Source organism: Mesoplodon bidens (assembly GCF_964165515.1).
Source record: "Mesoplodon bidens genome assembly, chromosome: 12".
NCBI classification, from domain to species: Eukaryota; Metazoa; Chordata; class Mammalia; order Artiodactyla; family Ziphiidae; genus Mesoplodon; species Mesoplodon bidens.
In genome coordinates, this window is record NC_138168.1 from 52,590,048 (window position 1) to 52,613,541 (window position 23,494).

A 23,494-nucleotide genomic window follows, 5' to 3' on the forward strand; every position below is an offset into this window, starting at 1 on the left:
TTTTAACAATTTTTTTTTTTTTTGGCTGAGAAACTCAACCATCTTGACTGGCCATTCAAAAATGCATCATGGAATAAATTGTTAGCACACGAAAGGTACCTGTAATTCAGAAAAATAAGAGTTCTGTAACTATACACCTTAACTTTGTCTTACAAAATAAAATAAGTCAGACTTTTTTGGGAAGCTCAGACTCTTAGGAAACTAATTGCTAAACTACTGTCTTAGTAACAGGATTATTGGAAATTGAGAATGAATCTAAAAAACTTTAAAAAACAAACATGGAGGCAATACTAAATTTTTTCTAAATAGAAATACAGATGCTTTGCTTGTCCATAGATGAAAATGAATAGTTATAGTTTGTGTCAATCTTATACCTTTAAAAAATTACAAAATATAGAAATAAAAAGTGTGGGCCCTCATACTGACCTATAACAAAGCATCACAGAGTAACTATGTATAACTCTACCACTACTCCTGCTACTTAACCTTCAGATTTCAAACCTCTCACTGAGGGCAAACATGTAAGTTTGCTCTTTTGCAATTAAAAAGAATCATAAAAATAAGCAATAATGCTAATTTTCTACAGTGGGTACTTTTTGAGATTAAGATTTCATATTGCTAAACACATGGTATTCTCATTAGTAACTAACATAAATGAATAATACATGACATCTCAGTTCATTTTCAAATATATTCCTCACAATAAGTTTATTACTGGAATAATGATATATTTACTAAGATGACTTCCTTGGAGGACACATAACAACATTCATCTGAACCAGTAATTTATGAAAGTGTATTCTGGAGACAAGAAATGTAGATCAGAAATGGCAATAGTTGTTCTGGCTAAAAGAGGTTCCACGTGAAACAAGTCTGGAAAACAGTGTTGTGAAAAAGCTCTATACCAGAGATTAGCAATGCACTCTGCACTTTGACACTGGCCAGTTAATTGCTCTGAGAAGCCTACAGTGAGGAAACCTTTGTAACCCAGTGTTCACATTTACCTCCAGGGCTATTTTCTTTCCATAGATCACCTATTAATATCTCATGGACGTAATATTCTATGAAACACAACTTGGGAAATATAACTTATCTATAAATTCTGCTATGCTGGTTTAAAAAATATATATTTCACAAATGCTGTTGAGTTGCAAGCATTTTTTTTTTTTGCAGTATGCGGGCCTCTCACTGTTGTGGCCTCTCCTGTTGGGGAGCACAGGCTCCGGACGCGCAGGCTCAGCGGCCATTGCTCACGGGCCCAGCTGCTCCGCGGCATGTGGGATCCTCCCGGACCGGGGCACGAACCCGTGTCCCCTGCATCGGCAGGCGGACTCTCAACCACTGCGCCACCAGGGAAGCCCTGCAAGCATTTTTGATTGATAATCAACAGCACACACTTACGTCCTATGAGGATAAGTGCTTTACCAATACAAGAGTAGAATGCTACATCTTTCATGAACCTTTCTCTTATTTTTCTGCAGTGCTACTTCCTCTGTCACATTCTCAACTAATGTAATGCCCTCTTCTCTATCTATTTTAAACATATATAAAATAAACTGATAAAGATATGCTGCATACCTGTACTTTCTGAGTTCAGGATTTTCATGGTGGGACTCATCTCAAGCTGTAGCAATTTTGAACCTGAATCCATTTTACATGCTGTTCTCTTCTCCAAATTAAATGATCAGGTTCATTTTTTCAGTCTTCATTTTTGACTAACCAAAACAAGTAAACAGAACTGAAAAATACAAACTTGCTACTAGTATAAATCACAGGCTTTGGGCTTCCCTGGTGGAGCAGTGGTTGGGAGTCCGCCTGCTGATGCAGGGGACACGGGTTCGTGCCCCGGTCCGGGAAGATCCCACGTGCCGTGGAGCGGCTGGGCCTGTGAGCCATGGCCGCTGGGCCTGCGCGTCCGGAGGCTGTGCTCCGCAACGGGAGAGGCCGCAGCAGTGAGAGGCCCGCGTACCGCAAAAAAAACAAAACAAAACAAAAAACACAGGCTTTTTCTCCTAAGTTAGGTCTTTTTTTGGTAGCAGTCCCTTGTCAAACAATCTGATTTCAGAGATCATTTCAACTGAATGGAAATCTTAGAGATTGCTGCTTGATGGCTAAACCAGTGACAGAAGACCAAATTTAAAACTGGACCCAGCATTTTGAGGACCTAATTGACTGTGAACTTCCACATGCAGGACTTCATAGGCTTGTGTTCTGGGGAAAAGTTAAATATGAAAGAAGTAAACTACAGAGATCTAAAATCATCAGCTCCTGAGAGTGGGCATGATTTGGTCGTATGTTTTTTGGCTTTCGAGACAGGGATGAGCAGTAAACCTAACTCAGCTAAACTGAAGCCCGATCACGTTGCTCATGCTGCTTAAAATCTTCAATGACTTCCCACTGACATCAAAAGAGCTATGAAACTCCTAACAGGAGTCTGTTCTTGCTCCTCTCTAGATGCTGCTCCGGGCTCCCGGCAGCCTTGCCTTTGTTCTGCATCTCAGCCTTACCCTGCTCCTTTCTGACACAGAAATTCTCCTTCATGGGCCCCACTGCCTGGATAGTCCACTCTTTCCTCTTCACCTAGATCTCATCTACACATCCCCTTGATCTCACCTTGAAAATCACTTCTTCAGGACAGCTGTCTCTGCCCTCCCTGAGATTTGATATGTTTTTGTGATTAATTAATGTCTGTCTCTCCCATAGACTGTAAATTCCATAAGAGTCACCAAGAAAGTGTTTGTGTTTACCAGTTTATCGCCGGCACCTAGCCCAGGATCTGGAATGAGGAGGGTGGTCACCTGATGACTGCTGAATAAGTGAGCAGGTTCCTTTAACTCACTGCAATGGAAGCACAGGTCTAGTTCCCAGACCATTTTCCCGGAGCAGCTTCTCTGTGCCAGCACTTCCCCTATTTAATATAACTGCAGCAACTACGACAAATATATAACTGGACCTCAGATAACAAGCACAGAATATGTCTTGGACCACACGTTCCTTCTGCTGATTCTACAATTCTATGCTTGCTCTACACCAGTCTATTTGCTTTCTTGTCTTGCCAAAGTATTACTGAAACTTGTTTTACCCTATCATTAACCCTTGAAACAGCTTATCAAAATGCTCATGAAAAGTACACTCTTATTGGGTAAAGAAATAAAGCTGTATTTTTGAGTCTTAAACTATTTTTTCACACAAAAGGAATCTACCCAGAGTTTAAAAGGCAAAGGCTGGGACTTGCCTGGTGGTCCAGTGGTTAAGAATCCACCTTCAAATGCAGGGAACGTGGGTTCAATCCCAGGTTGGGGAACTAAGATTCCACACGCTGTGGGGCAACTAAGCCCATGTGCCGCAACTACTGAGCCTGCACACTCTAGAGCCAGTGCGCCACAACTAGAGAAGCCTGCGTGCTGTAAGGAAAGATCCCGTGTGCCGCAACTAAGACCCAACACAGCCAAATAAATAAATAAATATTTTTTTAAAAAAGGCAAAGGCAAGAGAAATGTACTGTTGGGCCATGGTCTGGGCAGTAGGTCGGTGATTAATGGGGAGTTATCTGACACACTGCACTGTGATATTCCACTTTTATCATTCCAGATACAATGGACCAAAGATTCATGCATTTACATATTCTTAATTGAACTTACTTTCTACCTCATCTTCTAATTAAAATGCTTTCATACTAGAAAATTATGAAGATGTTTTCCCAAAGTGTTCTCTCTACCTTTAAAATCAGCCTACCTGAACCAAACATCTTCCATCCCATTCTTCTTATATCCTTCTTAAATTATCCAGATATAATTTAAATCCTTCCTATGATTCACACGTTTGGAAGTCTTGTTTTCTTATCATGCCAGAATAAGAGAATCTAAACGTTGTTTAGATAAATCACTGGACTTGGTATACCAGTTTTCAAGGTTTAGATGATGGGGGAGCCTCAATCTCTTCTCTAGGTATGTAAAACAGGAAAAAGAGCAAAAGATGGAACACCAGTTTGTCACATATATACAATGGAATATTACTCAGCCATAAAAAAGAATGAAATAATGCCATTTGCAGTGACATGGATGGACCTAGAGACTGTCATACTGAGTGAAGTAAGTCAAAGACAAATACCATATGATATTGCTTTTATGTGGAATCTAAAAAAATGATACAAATGAATTTATTTACAAAACAGAAATAGAGTCACAGATGTAGAAAACAAATTTATGGTTACTAGGGGGGAAGGGGAAGGGAGGGATACATTGGGAGATTGGGATTGACATATACACTCTAATATATATAAAATAGATAACTAATAAGGACATATTGTATAGCACAGGGAACACTATTCAATACTCTGTAATGACCTATATGGGAAAACAATCTAAAAAAGAGTGGATATATGTATATGTATAACTGATTTACTTTGCTGTACACCTGAAACTAACACATTGTAAATCAACTATATTCCAATAAAAATTAAAAAAAAAAGAAACACCACTTTGTAAAAAGCTGCCTACATTACTTTTCACTACAAATTAATGCCATTATTTACACAACAGAGATTGACTAGAAAGACAGTTTTGCTAATTATACCTCTATGCATCATTTTTTGTTTTAGAGGGGAAAAATAAATGATCACATTATTTCTTAATTCACTCAGGAGCTTTCATCTCCATGAATTCAGCACACAGTTACGCAGAACTTTTAGAAATCCCACAACTCAGTGGTATAGCTTATAATTGTAGAAGGAAACAAAATGTTGGGAGAACAAAGAAAGGAAGGTGATTAAACTTGTCTAGGGTGGGGAAGGGACAAGGTAGAGAGAAAGGAATTGAAGAAAATCTTTCACAGAATAGGTGACATAACTGGACCTTTAAAAACTGCAGACATATGATCCAGCAATCCCACTCCTGGGCATATACCTAGACAAAACTATAATTCAAAAAGATACATGCACCCCTATGTTCATAGAAGCACTATTTACAATAGCCAAGACTTGGAAACAATCTAAATGTCCATCAACAGATGAATGGATAAAGAAGATGCAGTACATATATACAATGGAATATTACTGAGCCATAAAAAAGAATGAAATAATGCCATTTGCAGCAATGTGGATGGACCTAGAGATTATCATACCAAGCGAAGTAAGTCAGAAAGAGCAAGACAAATACCGTATGATAGCACTTATATGTGGAATCTAAAATACGACACAAATGAACACATCTATGAAATAGAAACAGACTCACAGACATAGAGAACAGATGTGTTGCTGCCAAGGGGGAGGGGAGGTGGGGGAGGGATGAATTGGGAGTTTGGGATTAGCAGATGCAAACTAGTATATATAGAATGGATAAACAACAAGGTCCTACTGTATAGCACAGGGAACTATATTCAATATCCTCCGATAAACCATAATGGAAAAGAATATGAAAAGGAATATATATATATGTGTGTATAACTGAGTCACTTCACTGTACAGCAGAAATTAACACAACGTTGTTAATTTAACTATACTTCAGTAAAGGTTTTTTTTTAAATGGCAGAGTTTTGTTGGGGGTATAAGAGGGCCCTTCCAGGCAAAGGGGCTGAATGAATATGCATGAACATGGGGGTTTGAGAGCACAATGCCTATTTGAAGAAAAGCCCTATAGCTCTTGGGAAGCTGTTAAAGATTCTTGACTAAGGGGAGAAAGTGTGGAGAGCAGAAGGATAATGTTTTGAGAACATTACTCTAGCTATAATAGATACATGCATGTAGTCAAATTGGAGGGTAGAGGAGGCGGCTGGGAGACTATTTCCAAAGCTACTGCTCCAGACCAGAACTGAACTGACAGGGGCTAGAACCCGGGGATGAAATGAGAATGGGAAAGAAGCCTGGCTGTGAGAGGAGTCAGAAATATTATGGGAATGAAGTACATAGGATCTGATGACAGACTAGCTATCAGGAGAAGTATGTCAAAATGTCCTCGGGATGAACTGAGGTTACTGGTGTAACAAAAGGTCAGTCTGGAAGGGACACTGGTTTGGGGATTAAACTCATGCAGATGACTTTCGACAGGTTCAGTTTAGGAGCTATCTGGCACTCAGCAGGATATAGGGAGTACATTCTGTAGTGAGGACTGGGTTAGAGATTTGGATTAAAGGGTGGTTACTGCCACAAATGTAGGACCTAACAGTAGAATACCCAGATGTTTCTATCTAGAGAAGGCTCATAGGAGAATATCTTAACATCTCTGCAGAGTGGGGAGGATGAGGTGTGGATAAGTAGGTTGTGTGAAAGATGAAGAGAGAAGGATTGATGCCTTGAAAAGTCAAGACAAGACAAGAGAGGATACAAAGGCCTCTCTCACTGCACTGAGGGCCTGGCCGCAGTACTAAAGGAAGCAGGGGGAGAGTGAACCACAGAAAAACACTTTCACTCTTTTCTATACCACTAAGACTCTTAAATGAATACAGTTTCAAATTTTGATCACTTTGACATTATCACAAAGGTAAGGAGAAAATACAGAAGTAGAAGAGTAACTAAGATGGTAGGAAAGAAGAAAAATTGTTTCTAACAAAAAAGGTTTAAAAGAATTCATGTTCTACATGAAAGGCTTAAAAATATAATCTGTAATTTTTATCAAAGTGTCTGTTTTTCATTTGATCCTACTTGCAAAATAAATCTTTTTTTTTTTTTCCCAAAAAAAGAAGAAAAAGGAATTCAGGTTCTTTATTCTAAAAGAGAGAATACAGGGAAGATTTACATAATCCTAGCTCTTTCACCCAGATAAGAAAGATGCTATGCACATAATTTTCCATTTTTAACTCTTTAGAAAGGAGAGTCTATTTGTTTACATTTATTTTTATCTTTAAATAGTGAAAGTGGGTTTAACAAAAGGTATAGTTCTAACCGAAGGGTACTGGTGAAATTTCATTCTGGGAGGGATGTGGAATTCAACCATACTCATTTAAAACACTTTTAATAACCTGGAAGTGCTGAATGATCGATATAGTACAAAGAGGCAAATATGGTGATAGCCTATAATGGCAATAAAATATTAGGACAGTTTTCTCTTCCCTGTTTTTCTGCCAGGGATCAGAAAAAAATTTTAAGCATAAAATTATTTATTTTCATTGCAACTGTTCCAAACTATTTCAAAAGGAAATCTGAATTACAGAATTGGATATTTATGTCTGTGCCAGACTAGATTAAATCAAATTAATGAAAATTTGAAATATACATATATTTGGAACTCCTTTGTGGACTACAGAGAATTGCAGAAGCATAAGGCATTAATATTAGCTTGTCTGGCTGCTTGTAGCTTGTGCACTCATACTTCCTCTTGCTTCCCATCTCCTCCCCTTTACATCTTTTCCTTTAGGATCAACAAAATAATAAATGTATTCTGCAGCATCTTTAGTTGGAAAAGAGACCCTAGGCTTTACCGTCTTTAGAAAAACTTGAAAAGCAAGTTTATTATTCTTATAGATCTATAAATTCCAGTTTTTGAAACTTTTTAAAATATAAATATGAAATCACCATCTCTTGGTCATAAGCCTCAGAAACATAGATTAGCGAATTCTGTGATTTGAAGTCCTTTGAACTAGCAAAAATTTAGGATACTAGCACTAAATATGGTGTCCATTTTAAAATACCACTCTTCCAGTATAGACTAACACCCTCAGCCATTTTACTGCATACCCAATCAATATTAAAGATTAATGTCTTTAAGCACTTTCTGACCTATTTCATCTTAAAACCACTCACCTAAGAAAAGCTCTTGATCTAATTAACAACTTTTTAAGGCAAACTTCCATGGTTGGCCCACTTTAAAGTGGAGAAAATTAATACCACAAGATTATGTAGTCTTATAATATTTATATCTAGTTAAAAGTAATTTAGAACTTCCCTCGAAACCAACTTAAAAAATATTCTCAAGAGTAATCTAAACAGGATCAAAGTCCACTAAATATAATAAGACAATACGCCCATTATAAACTGCCAAATGATAAGACATTGGTCCAGGCTTGATAAAGGCAAATGACATTTAGATATTTATTGTTTATGGCAGTAGCCTTTGAGACAGAATGCAAGACTCTTAATTAGAGTGCAGGAAGAAACTATCAGAGCTGCTATTTCTAAATTTTTTATCTAAAAGAAAAAAGCTTTATTAAATTAAATATTCAGATATTCACTGCTCCCCTCCCTTGGTGCTTATGTAAAAGGTTTCATATAAGACACCCAGAGGTTCCTGTAGAGACTACACAGTGAGGAGAGGTCGGCAGTGGAACCCTCACTTGTTCTACAGCTTTCAGCGACTTCGGATGTATTGGGGTTTATGAGCACAGAATGTCATTGATGTAGTTAACTTAAAAATCCAAGACCTCTACACAGTAGAAAAATTACAATATTATAACACTTTGTAAAGGGATGGAGAGTGACTACACAAATATTCTGCATTGAACAGAGATTTTTCTGATTGTCCTGAGGCAAAGTATTTAATTAAGAGTTGACATTTCACAAAAGAAATGTGTCCCTATTTGCTGATGTATTCTGGTACAAGTGGCTGTTTGTAGGATGCTACAAAAGAAAGAAAGAAAAACAGAAGAAAAGAAATAGAAAGAAAGCATGCTTAACCCATCACTTGAAGATAAAGGTAACAATTTAAGAAGAATTAAAAAAAGAAATCTGAGTTCGAAAGAAACCCAAGAAAAGATCATTTTGAAATTGGATGTTTATGAAAATATGCATGAATGTGGTTCACCTTTAAAATTCATATTTGTATCAAACTTGAGAATGGAATTTTCTATCCTGTTTTAAAATCTTCCAAAGGAAGAGTTCCAGAGGCTTTTCTTATTTTCTATTAGTTTGTAAGAAGAAATGATGATATCAGGAAAGACTGAAATTTTCTAGCAGAGTTACAAGAATATTCTTTGCATAATTAAAGAATAGGATTTAAAGCAAGCATCATGTTTTAAGAAGATCAGCCAATACCACAGTTCTCTCATCAACACAACTTTTTATCTTTTCCACCTGGACAAAATTCAAACCAAGTTTTGAAATAAACACAGAACAAGACCTTGGAATCACTTACTGTATCACAAGCATTAAAATGAAATTAAAAAAAAATACAGCTCACACTAAAAATATCATTCATTTACTCTTAATAAAATTTTATTCCTCATCTATATCTTATCCTTTTACAATTTTTGGAGTGTTTTAAAATGATCATGACATATTAATACAGTGGTACATATATATATAATTTATAAATAAAAATACATGTTCTTGGGTAAGTGCTCAAAAATAATTTACTGATAAGACAACAAAAACACTTAAAAACCATGGACTTGTCCTGATATAATTGTGCAGTACAAATTCTATCATGCAACTAGCTATGGTAATTGCATGTAAATAAATGGCTAAAAGTGATGCATTTATACAGTGTTAACATTAATTCTTCCTGTTAAGTTCAGGAACCATAATTTTTATACCTCATAATGAATGAAATTGCCACAATTTTAGTCCTTATTTTATGGCATCCCAATAATTTAAAAATAACCCTTCTTCAGCTGGGCAGTTCCACTGTGTACTTCCCTTTGTGTTCCAGATGATGACAATTACTATGAGGCCTCTATAATGTTTCCCTTGTTTGAGGAAGACTATGAGTTATAAACTGAACACAAAGGAAGCTTGTTAGAATTACAGATGTGTGTATACATATTATACACACACACACACATGAACACACACACTCACTTCTTTACTTGAAAATCCATTCTTCCCTCCTAACTTAAACAGAGGTGATATGGACGGCGACCACAATGATGTCGGGTTCCTGAAATTCCATAGTGACCTGCTCTTTTGCATCTAAAAGACCCCCAACTTCTCGAATTTCTAAAGACCTGTCATAAACTTTATCCTTGTAAAATTGATACTATTTATTAATCTCACTTTAACAAGTGAGGAAATCAAGGCTGAGAGAAAGAAGAGATGCGATCACGTTATTTTTTTTTTTTTTTTTTTTTTTTGGCGGTACGCGGGCCTCTGTCGTGGCCTCTCCCGTTGTGGAGCACAGGCTCCGGACGCGCAAGCCCAGCCGCCATGGCTCACGGGCCCCGCCTCTCTGTGGCATGTGGCATCTTCCCGGACCGGGGCACGAACCCGCGTCCCCCGCATCGGCAGGCGGACTCCCAACCACTGCGCCACCAGGGAAGCCCGATCACGTTATTTTTTAATACTGTTATATTCAGTAAAACGCAGCATCTTAAACACATGGTTTGATGTATTTTGAGAAATATATATGTGTTTGTCACACTATTCTTAAGGTAGTGGAAGCAGGACTTATATTCCTGTTCTTTCTGCCGCCATTTTCTTACATACTTACAATCAGCAAAGTTATAGGAATTGGCACTGTCATATTAAAAAAAAGTATGGCATATCTGTAATTCAGAACTCATTTATTTTCCAAAGTCCATTTGCAGAATGCCAACCAGGTATAAAAAAATCACTATGCTGACAGCAGTTTGGAACAGAGAGAGTGGGACAGGACATTCCGTAGCTCCCTGAGGAGAGAGGGCACCAACTCAAGGGCACAAGGCATAGAAAAGCAGAGGTAAGCGAACACAAGAACGTGTAATAGTTTTGTCCAACCCATATGGACGATCATTTATAAAATCATATGCTTTAAGAGGGTTTGGCAGGTAGATTTACTGGCCTTTGAAATAAACATAATCATATTTTAAAAGAAAGAAACACAAAAAATCCAAGCTCTTTGTACAATGTACACACACATAGCCATTAGGAATGATATGCACCTTAAAACAGCTTATGCAACTTTTATTGTACTTCCAGGGAGTAGAATAGACTTATGCTTAAATTTTGGAAAACTGCTCACTGATAAAGCCATTATAGTAATTGCACTGGGTCTGTTTATTAATTTGTCACAATTAAGTCAATAACAGCTTTACTAATGTCCTATTACTTGATTAGTTTTGAAAGTGATTATCTTAAGAACTCGACTTAATTGGAAGCCTCTCAATTTACAAGGTACATTAAACTCTCAGTAGCATCTTAAGATTATTCAACATATGCAGGTCAATTACCAGTAATCACTGTTTTGTACAAATGTTCCATAGAAACTATAGCATGACATGCCAAAGAGGGAGAGTGAGAGTTAATTAATAATGCCAGACTCCAAGTGACATTTCCAGGATAAAACAGCAACATGGGCATTCATGTAAGTCTTCCTAAAACTGGGTCTGTTACTAAAAATCAAATAATGGAAAGCTAGCAACTCTACACCTTACAGATGAAGATAATTTGTCATGATTGCTAAATCACCAGATTGCACTGACTCTACTCATGCCCAGCTGCACATTAATTTCCAGATTAGTAAATTACAATTAATTCTTACTACTGCTCCATCACTTTTCTTTTTCCAGTTAATAAAAGAGACTGCAATCAATAATTGTTCATCCCAGTTTTCAGAACAGTTCAACTACAGCTATTACTACATAAGCAGGAAACATGAGTGGTTCACGTACCCAATGGGACTGTGAGGTCTTTAAAAATTATTGGCTGCAGCATAAATATTTTATATTGACCTTCCAATTCCGACTCAAAGATTCAATGTAGTTAGTTGACTATTTACAATGATTAACAATGATAAAGGCTGAGAAAGTGCCTTGAGACCTAGGCTGGTTTTCAAACACCTATTCAAACAATTTCATAACTTTTAGATTAAACTTTATTAGATATTTGAAAGGTCTGCCCCACACTAACAACGTGAGCCTGGTCTTGAGATTCATCACAGGAAAACTGATTGCTGCTTCATTAAAAACCTGGGATTGTAACTCCTTGAAAAGATTATTCCACTGCTGACCTGTAAAGGCACTGTATGAATTATGTGTTTTGACTTGTTCCTAATCTAAGTTCTTCACACAGAATACATTTCAAATTGCCAAGGCTGATTTGCCCCCAACTGTGTGAACACAGTGAACAAAGCTGAATCTGTAAAACCTTAGTTCTGTGCATTTGAAAATCTTGGGATGAAAGGCACTTTGAGTTTGTTGCATTCAAATAACTATGTGTCCTTAAACAAAATTTTCCTGGTGAGTTAACCCACTTAAACAGTGGGGATGCTATGGGGAAAGTCATGGACATATTTAACAACCCAATCCCATGGATTTCGTACCAAGAATCTATCTGCCAAAAACTGAAGAGTGAGGAAGGCCTCTTAAGAGACTTCCCACACAGCACAAGTCATTTTTTAACGGCTTTAAGCAATCCTCTTGGGATAGGTTTGTCTCTCAATTGCCTACACATCACCTTTGTTACATTACTGCACTTTAATTACTCATTTGCTGTAATTGAGCCATAAAGGCAGGACCTTACGAAAATATACAAAAAATATTTTTCAATATCTAATCCATGGTTGAGCAAAATAACTAGTTTACTCTGTTCACACATCACTTTTCTGCCACTCCCCTACCAGAAGCACAGCAGAAGCGGTCTGTGGCAGATGGAGATTCATGGAGAAAGAGAGTGGGTGGTGTGGAGAAGTTATGAGGACTCTTAGAGCCTCTGTTCAGAAACAGATTAGATCTGCTTCCTCCTCCAGAGAACAAAGGACACTGAAAACCCCATTTACCTGGGTATTAAGTTCAATTATGACCAGAGGAGTGGGAAGAAAGGGAACAGCTCATCTGCCCTTAGGCTCTTCAAATTCCTTCTGCCTCACAACGCATGACTAAGAAACAGCAAAGCATCCTTTGCTCAGAATTACTTGTCCCTTAAGTCTTAACAGAGGAGGCTATACACAAAGTACATTTAAATTAACTGTTGCCATCCTTATTGTCCACTTGCAATAAATAAATGCCTTTAGTTTGGTCAAGCTACTAAGTGCCTGGCATGGACGCAGTGATCGGTAGCTTGGTGAGAGGATTAAATGATTCTGAAGAAGCTTAGGTTCTCTCTTCCTCTGGTGGAAGGATAACCTTAGCCTCTTTTCATGGGCCGTGGAATGTTCTCAGATACAAAACAGGTCACCAGCTGCTGTTAATAAAGTCGCTTTGCTTGAAGCAACATGAATGGCTTTATGGAAATAGCTCTTCTTTTTAAGTCACCCCGAAGTCCTTAATTAAAAATGCCTTTTTTCTCCTTCTATGCTAAAATGACCCAAACTTTGCTTTCTAGTCTTACTGGATTAAAAACTATATATTGCAAGGGAAAAAAGGAGATGTAAACTCTTTTTGGGTAATTAAGGTCTGGAATTAGCTGTTTTCTAGGAGCAACAAACTGCTTAGGGATAAGTGAAAATGTTGGGTAATTATTAACAAAAATAAATTAATCACAGAAACAGACCCCCTAACCCCCCCACCTCCACCCCATGGATGTTTGGAGTTGGCTGCCTCCCTGAGCAGCTCTGAGGTTTAAGAATCTAAACAGCTCGGATGTCTCAGTCATTTCTTCTATTACAATGGTTCTCAAAGTGTGACCCCTGAACCGGAAGCATCAATCAGCCTCTGCATCACCTGGGATCTGGTAAGAAATGCAAATTATCAAGGCTGACCAAAAATCTGCCCAATCAGAAACTCTGTGGGAGGGGCTCAGCAATAAGTGTTTTAACAAGCCCTCTAGGCAATTCTTACATACTCTAAAAGGTTGGGAACCACTGTTCTATTAAAGCTGGGTATTTTCAAACCAATTGCCTAATATATTTCTATATTTCAAGAATTAAACTGACAATCAATGGGGAGGGAAAAGTTTTCAAAGGTAACTGAGAAGAGAAATGCAGCTATCCTTAGGATAAAAATACTAGATTCATAGCAGTGATTCTCAACCCTAGATGAATACTGGAATGGCTGAACAGGCTTAAAAAAATACCAGGACCTTACTCCAAGCCATGAGGAGTGTAGGGTAGAGAGGCAGCGATGATATTTTAAAAATGCACCAGTTATTCTAAAGCACCAGGAAGGCTAAGAATCACTGATAGAAAATAACCAGAGCAGTCAGACTCTTAATAGAAGTAGGACAGCCTAAGAACTAGAAAACAGGGCTACGTGGATGTTTCTAGCAAGACTATATATATACGCTTTCATAGACTAGGTTTGTGTCATATTAATTAAGCACTAGCTGGCATGCGGGACTTGGGAAAATAACATTACATTTTATTGCCTCATACTCTCCTTAAACCTCATGGCTTGAACAGTTCTTATTTCTAGAAGCGATAAGTCACCAATAAATATAATTTGAGAGAGGAATCTGAGTTTTGATCCTATAGGTTTATTCCAAAATAATTTAAAAAATAATATATGTTGGAGCATGAAGCCACCACGATCCTATATGGACTATGGGGATACATTCTCTCCACACTTCTAGCTGGTTCTACTAATACCATCTTCCTTCCTGACAGAGGAAAATGGGACTCGAGTTTGAGAATGGATTAGAAGCACTGAGAGGCTTAAAAACAGAAGATTACCATAAAAAGGCATCAAAACCAAGTCAGTTTTAGCTATGTCCTATTTTACTGTTTTATACACAAACACACACAATTTCATAATGAAAATTGAGCACAAAACCATAAATTAATAATAATAATTCCAATTTACATTTATTTCATAGCACTTTGCAATGATTAATCTTCTTTTACACATTAATTCATTAGATTTCCACAAAATTGCCTAATGAGGTCATCAGGATAGATACTATTATTGTTGTTATTTTAGTTTTACTTATGAGAAGACAAACTTAATTAAGTGAATTATCCAAGGCCAAGAGCTGTATTGACAATGTTAATAAGTAGCAGCTTTTGACCGCCTGGAGGGGTGGGATAGGGAGGGTGGGAGGGAGGGAGACGCAAGAGGGAAGGGATATGGGAACAGATGTATATGTATGACTGATTCACTTTGTTATAAAGCAGAAACTAATAAAAAAAAGAAAAAAAAAGTAGCAGCTTTAACTGTGGTAATAATATTTTGATGTCTGATATTAGTAATTTTGTGCGTGTCAGTTTTAAAACCTCAAAGTATGGTTATTTTTATTTCCAGAAGAGTATAAATAGCCAAATGAATTAAAATAGATAAAAGAGGGAAACCCAATATAATAAAGTATCCAATCAGAAAAAATAAACACATAAAGCAGTTTCACTTAAAATACTTGGAAAGACTGTAACTTCTTTTTTACTCTTCTAGAGTTGGTAGAACTTATCTTTGAATTCTTAACAGATCCATAAAACATATAAATAAAAGATAAATTGTAAGATGCAGCTCTGATTTTATATTTGGGCTATATAACTGCTACAGAACATTTTTAGGATAACTAAGTACTATTTTACTTCTTAGAATATTAGCAAATCATTAAATAAGTTCGATCTGCTCATATCAGATTTGCTTCTTGATAATTTTTATATTATTCTTATGATGTTAAAGTATAGAACTGTATTCTGCTTCCTTTTAAAACATAATACACCTCTTTCAAATCTGAAACCAGGTACTTTAAAAGATGGTCAGCAAATTTAAAAATGTAGAAGTTTATATTTCAACTGTCAAGTAAATATGCAGGGAGATATATGGAAAATACTTTAAAAAAATTTAACCTAATTAGACTGTTTCATACTTTGTGTCTATTAAAACTCACCAACTATAATTTAATATTCAAGCATTTTACACCACCAAAGTATTACGAAACACAAAAAGGGGGTTTGTTACAATATACATACTACATGCTTCATACAGGATAATCTTTCACTATTAGAAAACTTTAAGCTGTGTACTATTCTTAATTAAGACCCCATTTCAGATAAAGTAAAGCAATTTGCAATTTAATTATAATAATACACACTGCAATGTAACTAATGACATAGTATGCATTTGCATTGGATAATTAGAGTAGTCGGTAAATAAAGCTTTACAAAGCAGGAAATAAAAACAGGTAAGGGAGTTGTGGTTCATTCATCTCCTTGCTTACTAATGAGAGCTAGAATAGAGATCAGTCACTTCCCAGCACGTTCCCTGATGTGCGCGATAAAATCACGTGCTGTAGACAGATCCACTAACCTAATATAACCACCAGGCAGGTGTCAGTTCAGAGAAATACACGAAGAGAAACAAGTGATAAAGCAGTATAAGCTAAAACTAACTCATAGTAAAGACAGAATAATTACTAGGAATGCCTAGACTATATGCCCTGTGATATAAATGAGTAATGGGAATATTAACTATATTATTTTAAATTAAGAACATACTTTAGAAAACCCCAAATTAGTATATATATTTTACTTAGGCTTAAATTATACCTAGAAATATGGAAGTGGTGAAATGTTTGATTTTACAAACCACAGAAGTGATTTTTCTTCTTTAGGTTGGAGAAAAAAATATGCATAGGGTCTCTTGCTAATAGTAGTAACAAGATCAGACATCAAATTTTAACATTTTCGCATTAGAGAAACTGAGTTCTACCAAAATGTAATCTGTTGAATCTAGGCAATGTTTTCCTTTTAGCAGAGGTATTACATAACGTACACATCTTCATTCTACTGTTGTATCAGTGAAGCAAGCATGTTGCTCTAATCAGGTACTGTGTATAACACCCAGGTGTTTGTTCAGTCAAATTACCACTTGTTATCAACTCATAATTTCAACTAACTTACAACTTAATATAGCATCTCTTGAATTGAGAATTTGTTATAGATGGAGCAGAAGAGATAGTTATAACATTTTTTTTCTGAACAGATTTTGGGACAGACTTTCTAATGCAGGATATGAGTAAATTATTTAGGTTCTCTGCTATTCTCAGTTTGCACAAATACTGAAATCTAATTTGGCTTATTGGTGTTTTGGCTCCAAATACATAAACCTCCCAATTCAAAATACTGCTTGCTTTAAATCAACCTCCTGAGTACTTATTATCTCTCCTTGGCACAGACTACCTTACATTTGTCAATTACATGAGTGAGTGTATAACATACAAAATATATATTCTGCTTTACTAACCAGGCTGTAAATATGAATACCTTGAGAGAAAGACCACGTCTGTTATCTTTTTAAATAAAGTGAAAAGAAGCAGAAAATCTTACCTGGACCTAGCACAGAAACTTCATCACAGCAGGGACTAAAATAAATGCTTTTTTTTTTTTTTTTAAAACAAAGAAAAGGTAAAGAAACCAATTATCTTTAGGTAAAAACCTGGATACTAGAGGAATGTGAACCGATAATACCAGTAAGTTCACATTTTTGTTAACATATAGGTGTTGGCAAACAGTAACCTCCTTTACGGTTTTCAAAATTGAGGCGGAAGAGCAGAATTATGATATTACAGACAGCATATCTGCCTCCCCCATCATAATTATTGCCAAGAGTTTCAAAGCCAGTCAACAGTGAATACAGAGCTATTCTAAAAAGCATCCTTGAGCACTTTTTTCTCTTGGGCATCCTTCTATAGATACTCCCTTATTCTGAGAAGTTAATTAAAATATAATTTTGCCAGACATATTTTTCCCAATCTCCTTTGAAACTTCTACTGGTGACAGGCTTCAGAAAACTCGAAAATAAGCTCCATGCCAGCTGTCCCTTGTCCCCTGGCCCATACTGTGAAAATACAGAGATTCAGAGAAAACAGCATATATGTACAGGTTGACATCAACAGCACATCCTGAAATCTAATTATTTCAGTTAAATATGAAACACTGCTTTTGTCCCCTAGAGAAAATTCTTCAAGATGATAAATCAGTTTCACAGCTGGAAGAAGAAAGGATTCCATGAGAGTACGTGATTGGGCAAAGGGATAGGATGAATTTTAGTGTGTTGATATTACTATTAATTTTGCCAAGGTTTATTGTACAAATCTGGGTAAGCCACTGCTATTTAGTAAATGGAATTGAGAGTAGATAAAATATATAATAAAAAATTCATACCGGTTGCCAGGAAGAAGTTAGAAGTGTTCCTGTCAGTTGTAAAATGGTCACCTAATTTCCTCTAGTTTAACATGAAAACATCAGAGAATACATAAATGAAATAGCACATTATTTTTGACCCAAAATAATTTTCCTGTAATATTTGAAATTAAAAGTTCTAATGTAAAATAATGTAAAATACTGTAAATCTAAAATAAGGTCTTAAGAAAAAAGTTAAAGCCCTAGTTAATGAACTTTCAGGAGATACAGATAAAAAAGATAACAGCAGATTCCATACTGAATAGTTTTTAGAAGTACTCCTTTATGTACTGAAAAACATCTCCACTGTACACAAAGGATAGGTATAACTAAGGAAAAAATCCTCTTGGCTGTAAAAAATAAACACTATGTTAAATATGCTTTAAAACAATCTAATTTCTTATGATGAGTTCAAGAGAGGCTAGAATTAATTAAATGATATCAGCACCTTACAATAACTAACTGAACTTTTGCAAAGATGTAGGCCCACACCTCTATTAGTTTTCAGAGGCCTTTAACTAATTCCATTACCTTCCAGGAAGCAATAAGAACTAGCTCCACAGCATCTTAGAGTAGAAGGCTGGAGTGATCATTCACTCCAGTATTTTAAACCTGGGGGGCCCTTAGGTCCTAGGTGGACTCCAATGGTACTGTTAGCTTTTGGAAACTGAGTAAAAGTATGTGTCCTCAGGAATATGCATTTTATGAGGAGAGGGCCGTGTTTCATCAGAATTTCAGAGTGGGCTATAAACATGAAAAGGTACAAAAAAAACTAGTTAAGTAGCCTAACTTCCAGTTTACAAATAAGCCTGGAGAGTTAAAATGATTGCTCTAAAGACAAACCTAGAATAGCTATAAGATACCTAGAACCCGGGCTCTTGATAACCAATTAACTCAGTGTACTATTATGCCCATATCATTCTTCTCAGAGGGTAAGTAGGAAAAATATGTGTTAAATGTGCAGTATTTTCGTAACTGAATCTTATCTCAAGTAACAGAGAAGTTTCTAGGTCAGAATACTACCTATAAATACAAAGTCTGAAGATATGGAAGGCAATATAGGTGATCTACATAAGCCAAAAAAACCTCTCATGGATCTCCCAACACCATGCTGCCTCCAAGCCAAGCATATATGCCCACTTTCACCTTAAGACAGCAGAGCACATGCCATTGATCTCCAAGCTGACAGAGAAAGACGCAGGAGTCCAAAGGGAAGAATGGATCCTGAGATATCACATTATGCAATAGAGAACTACCTCAGTTTAACATGGCCCAGGGGTTTGAACTCTCCTCGCTCACTACCTCAACACCCATGCCTCTGCCCCAAACACACACACACACACACACACACACACACACACACACACATATAAAATTATAGACAGGTACAGCGTGATTTCAAGGTATAGATATATAACATACAAATGAAAACAAAGCACGAATTTAACTGATTTATTAGCCAATTAATTTCATGGTTTTTCATGATTAATTTTAGGAAGGAATGTCACTAAAATAAATAATTAGGAAGAAATGTGCATTAATCTTGCCAAGTCACCTTGTGCATCCTCTTGCCGTTTCTAAAACGAGAAAGCCATTTAACTTGTGCCTATGAATCAATGTGTGTATAAACATCTAAGTACATATTCTAGCTCTACCGTTTACATATGGTATGATTTTAGGCAAATGACTTAGTCTCTCTGTGACTCAAGTTCCTGATTAGTAAAACAGAGATAACAGCAGTACTGACCTTACTGAGTTGTTGTGAGGATTAAATGTGGTAATATGGGTAAAGTACCTAGAATAAACCTTCATATTTTATGATGACAAAAGAGCTGTCATCATTGTCATCCTCACCATCATCACAAAGAGACATACATGCAATTAATTAGTTATGGAGAAGGAGTTAAGAAGGAAGCTTAAGATAAAATTGTTTATTAACAAAATGCTCAAGCTATCATGAAAATTCAAACTACTTCCTGGGAGAATACCAGAAAGTCTATTTGGCCCAGGCGTTTCTTGGGGCCACATTGCCATGGACTTGGCATGCCAGGGTTCTCCACCCAAATGGGATGAGAAGGATGGGTTGACCTGGGCCCATGGAGCAGTCCCCTTCCCTCCTTACAACTGTGGGTGAGCAGCGTCAGGTGCTCCAGTCTCAGTTACACCAACGTGTTGTGTGGGAGACCTGATTAGTCTAAATGTTGTATCTCTGCAATATCTCTGACCAGCAGCTTAACTGAAGGGAAGTGATCTTAGGAACTGACTTCTTTGAAAGTGAAATGCTTTGATGACAATTTTAAAGATAATGGGATGCTCTTGGAATTTATGGAGACAGTATGCAACATCACCATGAAACAGTGAAAACCTTGAATCATGTCTTGTGTGCATGACTCTCTTGGGGTCATTCGATCCCATGATGGGAACCCATCTAAAGCCATGGAACACTGAAAAACACTAATAACTATCAACACAAAGACAGACACCAAGACTCCCAATGGTGTTAGTCACCAACATCATTCAAGTAATTATCCATCCGGTGTCTATTTGTTAGACCACAATCTTGAATATGTTAACTTAAAACATGTTGTCGAAAATGAAGAGTTTTACCTTTTTATATTCAGCAATGCCCAAGGTATTCCAGAGGGAGTATGAAATGCAGGTAGCAATTTTACCCCAAGTTCCACTGCTTTCTTTCGAAATATCTGAAACGTTAAACAATTAAGTGAGCTACTGTTGAAAGAAAAACAAAATGTGCTATTCTACTATCTCACATTGAACATGCTTCTACTTAAATTTTTTTTGATATGAAAAAATAAAAGTTTCTCAAATTAATAGAATTACCTAGGAAAGTAAGAATGGTCCAGGGGCCATTGTGCTGTGCAGTATTTATTACCAATCTTGGTTGCACAAAGAATCATGTAGGGAGATTTGAATAATACTGATGTCTGGGTAGCACTCCTATGATTCTAATTTCTATGGTTTGGGGCTCCCAGGTGAGAATTTTTTAAAGCGCCACAGGTGGTGTCAAGTGATTTCAATGTGCAAGCCAGTGGGGAGAACCATTGTTGCTGGTGAGCAAGTCTTGGTTTGAAAATCAGGAGCTCTGGTCCTGTTCTGGCTTCGCTTATTTACTAGGGCACAGAGAAAGGATAAGTTGTAAAAAGACATATTATTACAAGTAATCTATACATCCTCTCAGCCCTGTGCAGTTTTAACTTCCTCTTATGTTAAGTGTAGGTGATATGGAAGATACAAAGTTAAATTTGACACAAATTTCTGCCAATAATTTAGTAAAGAAGGCAATATATGCACAGAAATATCTGGAACACAGATAAAATGACTGCATAACGTAAAATCACCTAGGAGTTCAGATGAGTTCAGTAAGGCTGTATGGTGGAGATGGCATTTAGATGAGGATTGTATGCAGTGTGTAATGGGGGTTAATGACACTACAGACAGGCTGAGGCGGGGGGAGTGGAGGGGCATCCCTGAAGGTAAGCACAGACACAGGCAAGCAGGGGCCTGCAGAAGAAAATGGAATAAGTCAGCTTCCCTGTCCACAAAAAGGGGGAATACTGGTAAATAAGGTCAGGTATACATAGCATAGGCCCAAATCATGAAGGCTCATAAATGTAAGGCTAAGAATTTTATCCCGTTAAAATGGAAAAATATTGAAAGTTTTTGAGCAGCTAGTTCACTTGAGCAGACCTGTGCTTTAGGAAGATTAATTAGATGACATCCCTTCACAGTTTTAGGTCCAAAGAAAAGCACTAAGTTAATTTACTCATTGAAGGAAGGACTGCTACAGCTTTCCCCGTTAGAGCTGTGGCAGCAAGCAGGTGCCTTGTCCCTTCTGCTTGCCACACTGTACGACTAAGCGTGGTGGGCTGGGAACTTACTATGTCCTCTGCTTCTTCCTCAAACAAGGGAGACGTGAGAAAGGTTGGGGAAACCCTGAAAAGCATGGAGGATGAAAGCAAAGTCCTCTCCCAGCAAGGGAAAGCGTTCATTAAAGCCACTGTCAAAGAAGCCTTGTGTGTCCAGAGGAAGGGGTTTCAGTCCTTAACTCCTGCTTTAAGACCCGAGCCTCCCCGCAGAGAAATCCAGGCACTGGGCTTCCGGGCTGAGGAGAATTCAGTAATATCGATATTGATGCTGTTTCTGAAACCCTCCTCTTTTGGAATCTAACTCTTACTTTGTAATGCAAGTTGAGGAAATAATGAGTTTTAATGTAAGAATTTGGTTGGCAGTCAATTTAGATAAACTAGCATTCCTGGAATACAAATGAGGACACAGACATTTGTAGTATATAAGGCACTAAAAAATAAAGATACCATTTTCCCCCCGCAAATTATTATTATAACTCTTTCTGAAGTGGACAATTTCCTGTTTCAACAGCAAACGGTGAATGGAAGAAGAGGAGAAAGAAAATAAGCCAAAAGGTATATTCTTCCTTTCCTGTCTGTCATGCCCTAGAGAATTCCAAGGTCTCTTCTGCCATAAGGGATTATCCAATCACTGCCTAGCCATCTGCTGACTTTCTAGTTTCCACCCAACTTTTAAAACTGTTAATTAATTAACTCCTTCTCAAGAAACTTACATAGGACAGAAGTCAGACTTGTAATTAAAACACCATCATGAATATTAGAGCCATATGGCATGGGAGTTAAGGGCTCAGGCTTTGAAAACACATTGCCTATGTTGGAATCTCAGCTCTACTTCTTCAAATTGGGTATAATCTTGGGCAAACTGCTTCATCTACTTGTGCCTAAATTTCCTCAACTATAAAATGGGGATAACAATAGCATTTGCTATTTTAAAGGCTGTGGAAAGAAACTGAATGAACTATTATATTTAAAGACCTTAGGACACATAGTCATCACTCTAAAAGGTTAGTGGTAGTTTTTACAGTAAAATGATAAGGGTATTTCCCCAAGAACTTTCCCTATTTACTGCCTGAAATTCTTTCTTGTCTTTAATCCAACTGCTGTTTTGGTACGTTCTACTTGGGTTCTCTGTGTGCATGAATATATATTTTTATAGACAAATATACTGGGTTGGCCAAAAAAGGTCGTTCGGATTTTTCCATAAGATGTTATGTTATCATAAGATGTTATGGAAAAATCCAAACGACCTTTTTTGGCCAACCCAGTATACGTGTCTCTGTGTGTGCGTGCATGTGTGTGTGTGTGCGCATGCACACACACGCACATGTATGCCTCCCCCACCCCCAAACACACACTCTTCATCAAAAGCATTCATTCTCAAGAGCTAAGCCTTTAGTTCTCATCACTGCATTCCCAAATTCAACTTTCCATCTTGACTCTAGCTCTGCACTTTTACTTCTGTGCTCACATCACAATCTGGGCACACTGTTGTCTTTTGGAACTTAAGATATCCAAGGTGAAATCAATCATTTAATGTCCAAGGCAAATGTCCCTAGTTCCATCACTGACACTACTGGTCAGCCAGTCCCTGGGGCTCAAGAGAGCACGCATTTTGACTTCTGATTTCTCTCTTCACTTATTAAGCATCAACATTAAAGTTCTTGGCAACATCGCATATACAGCCCATTCCCTTTCTGTGATACGAAC

The 23,494-nt window shown here is 37.1% G+C and overlaps 1 protein-coding gene across 3 annotated transcripts in view; it reads right to left on the minus strand.

Annotated features, from left to right (window-relative positions):
- MAN1A1 (mannosidase alpha class 1A member 1) overlaps positions 1–23,494 on the minus strand; it is a 181,927-nt gene that overhangs the window by 68,427 nt on the left and 90,006 nt on the right. For all 3 annotated transcript variants that reach the window (XM_081250807.1, XM_081250806.1, XM_081250808.1), the window contains one exon: positions 20,508–20,602. In XM_081250807.1, coding sequence (XP_081106933.1) covers positions 20,508–20,602 — 95 coding nt within the window. The remainder of the gene's footprint in view (positions 1–20,507; positions 20,603–23,494) is intronic.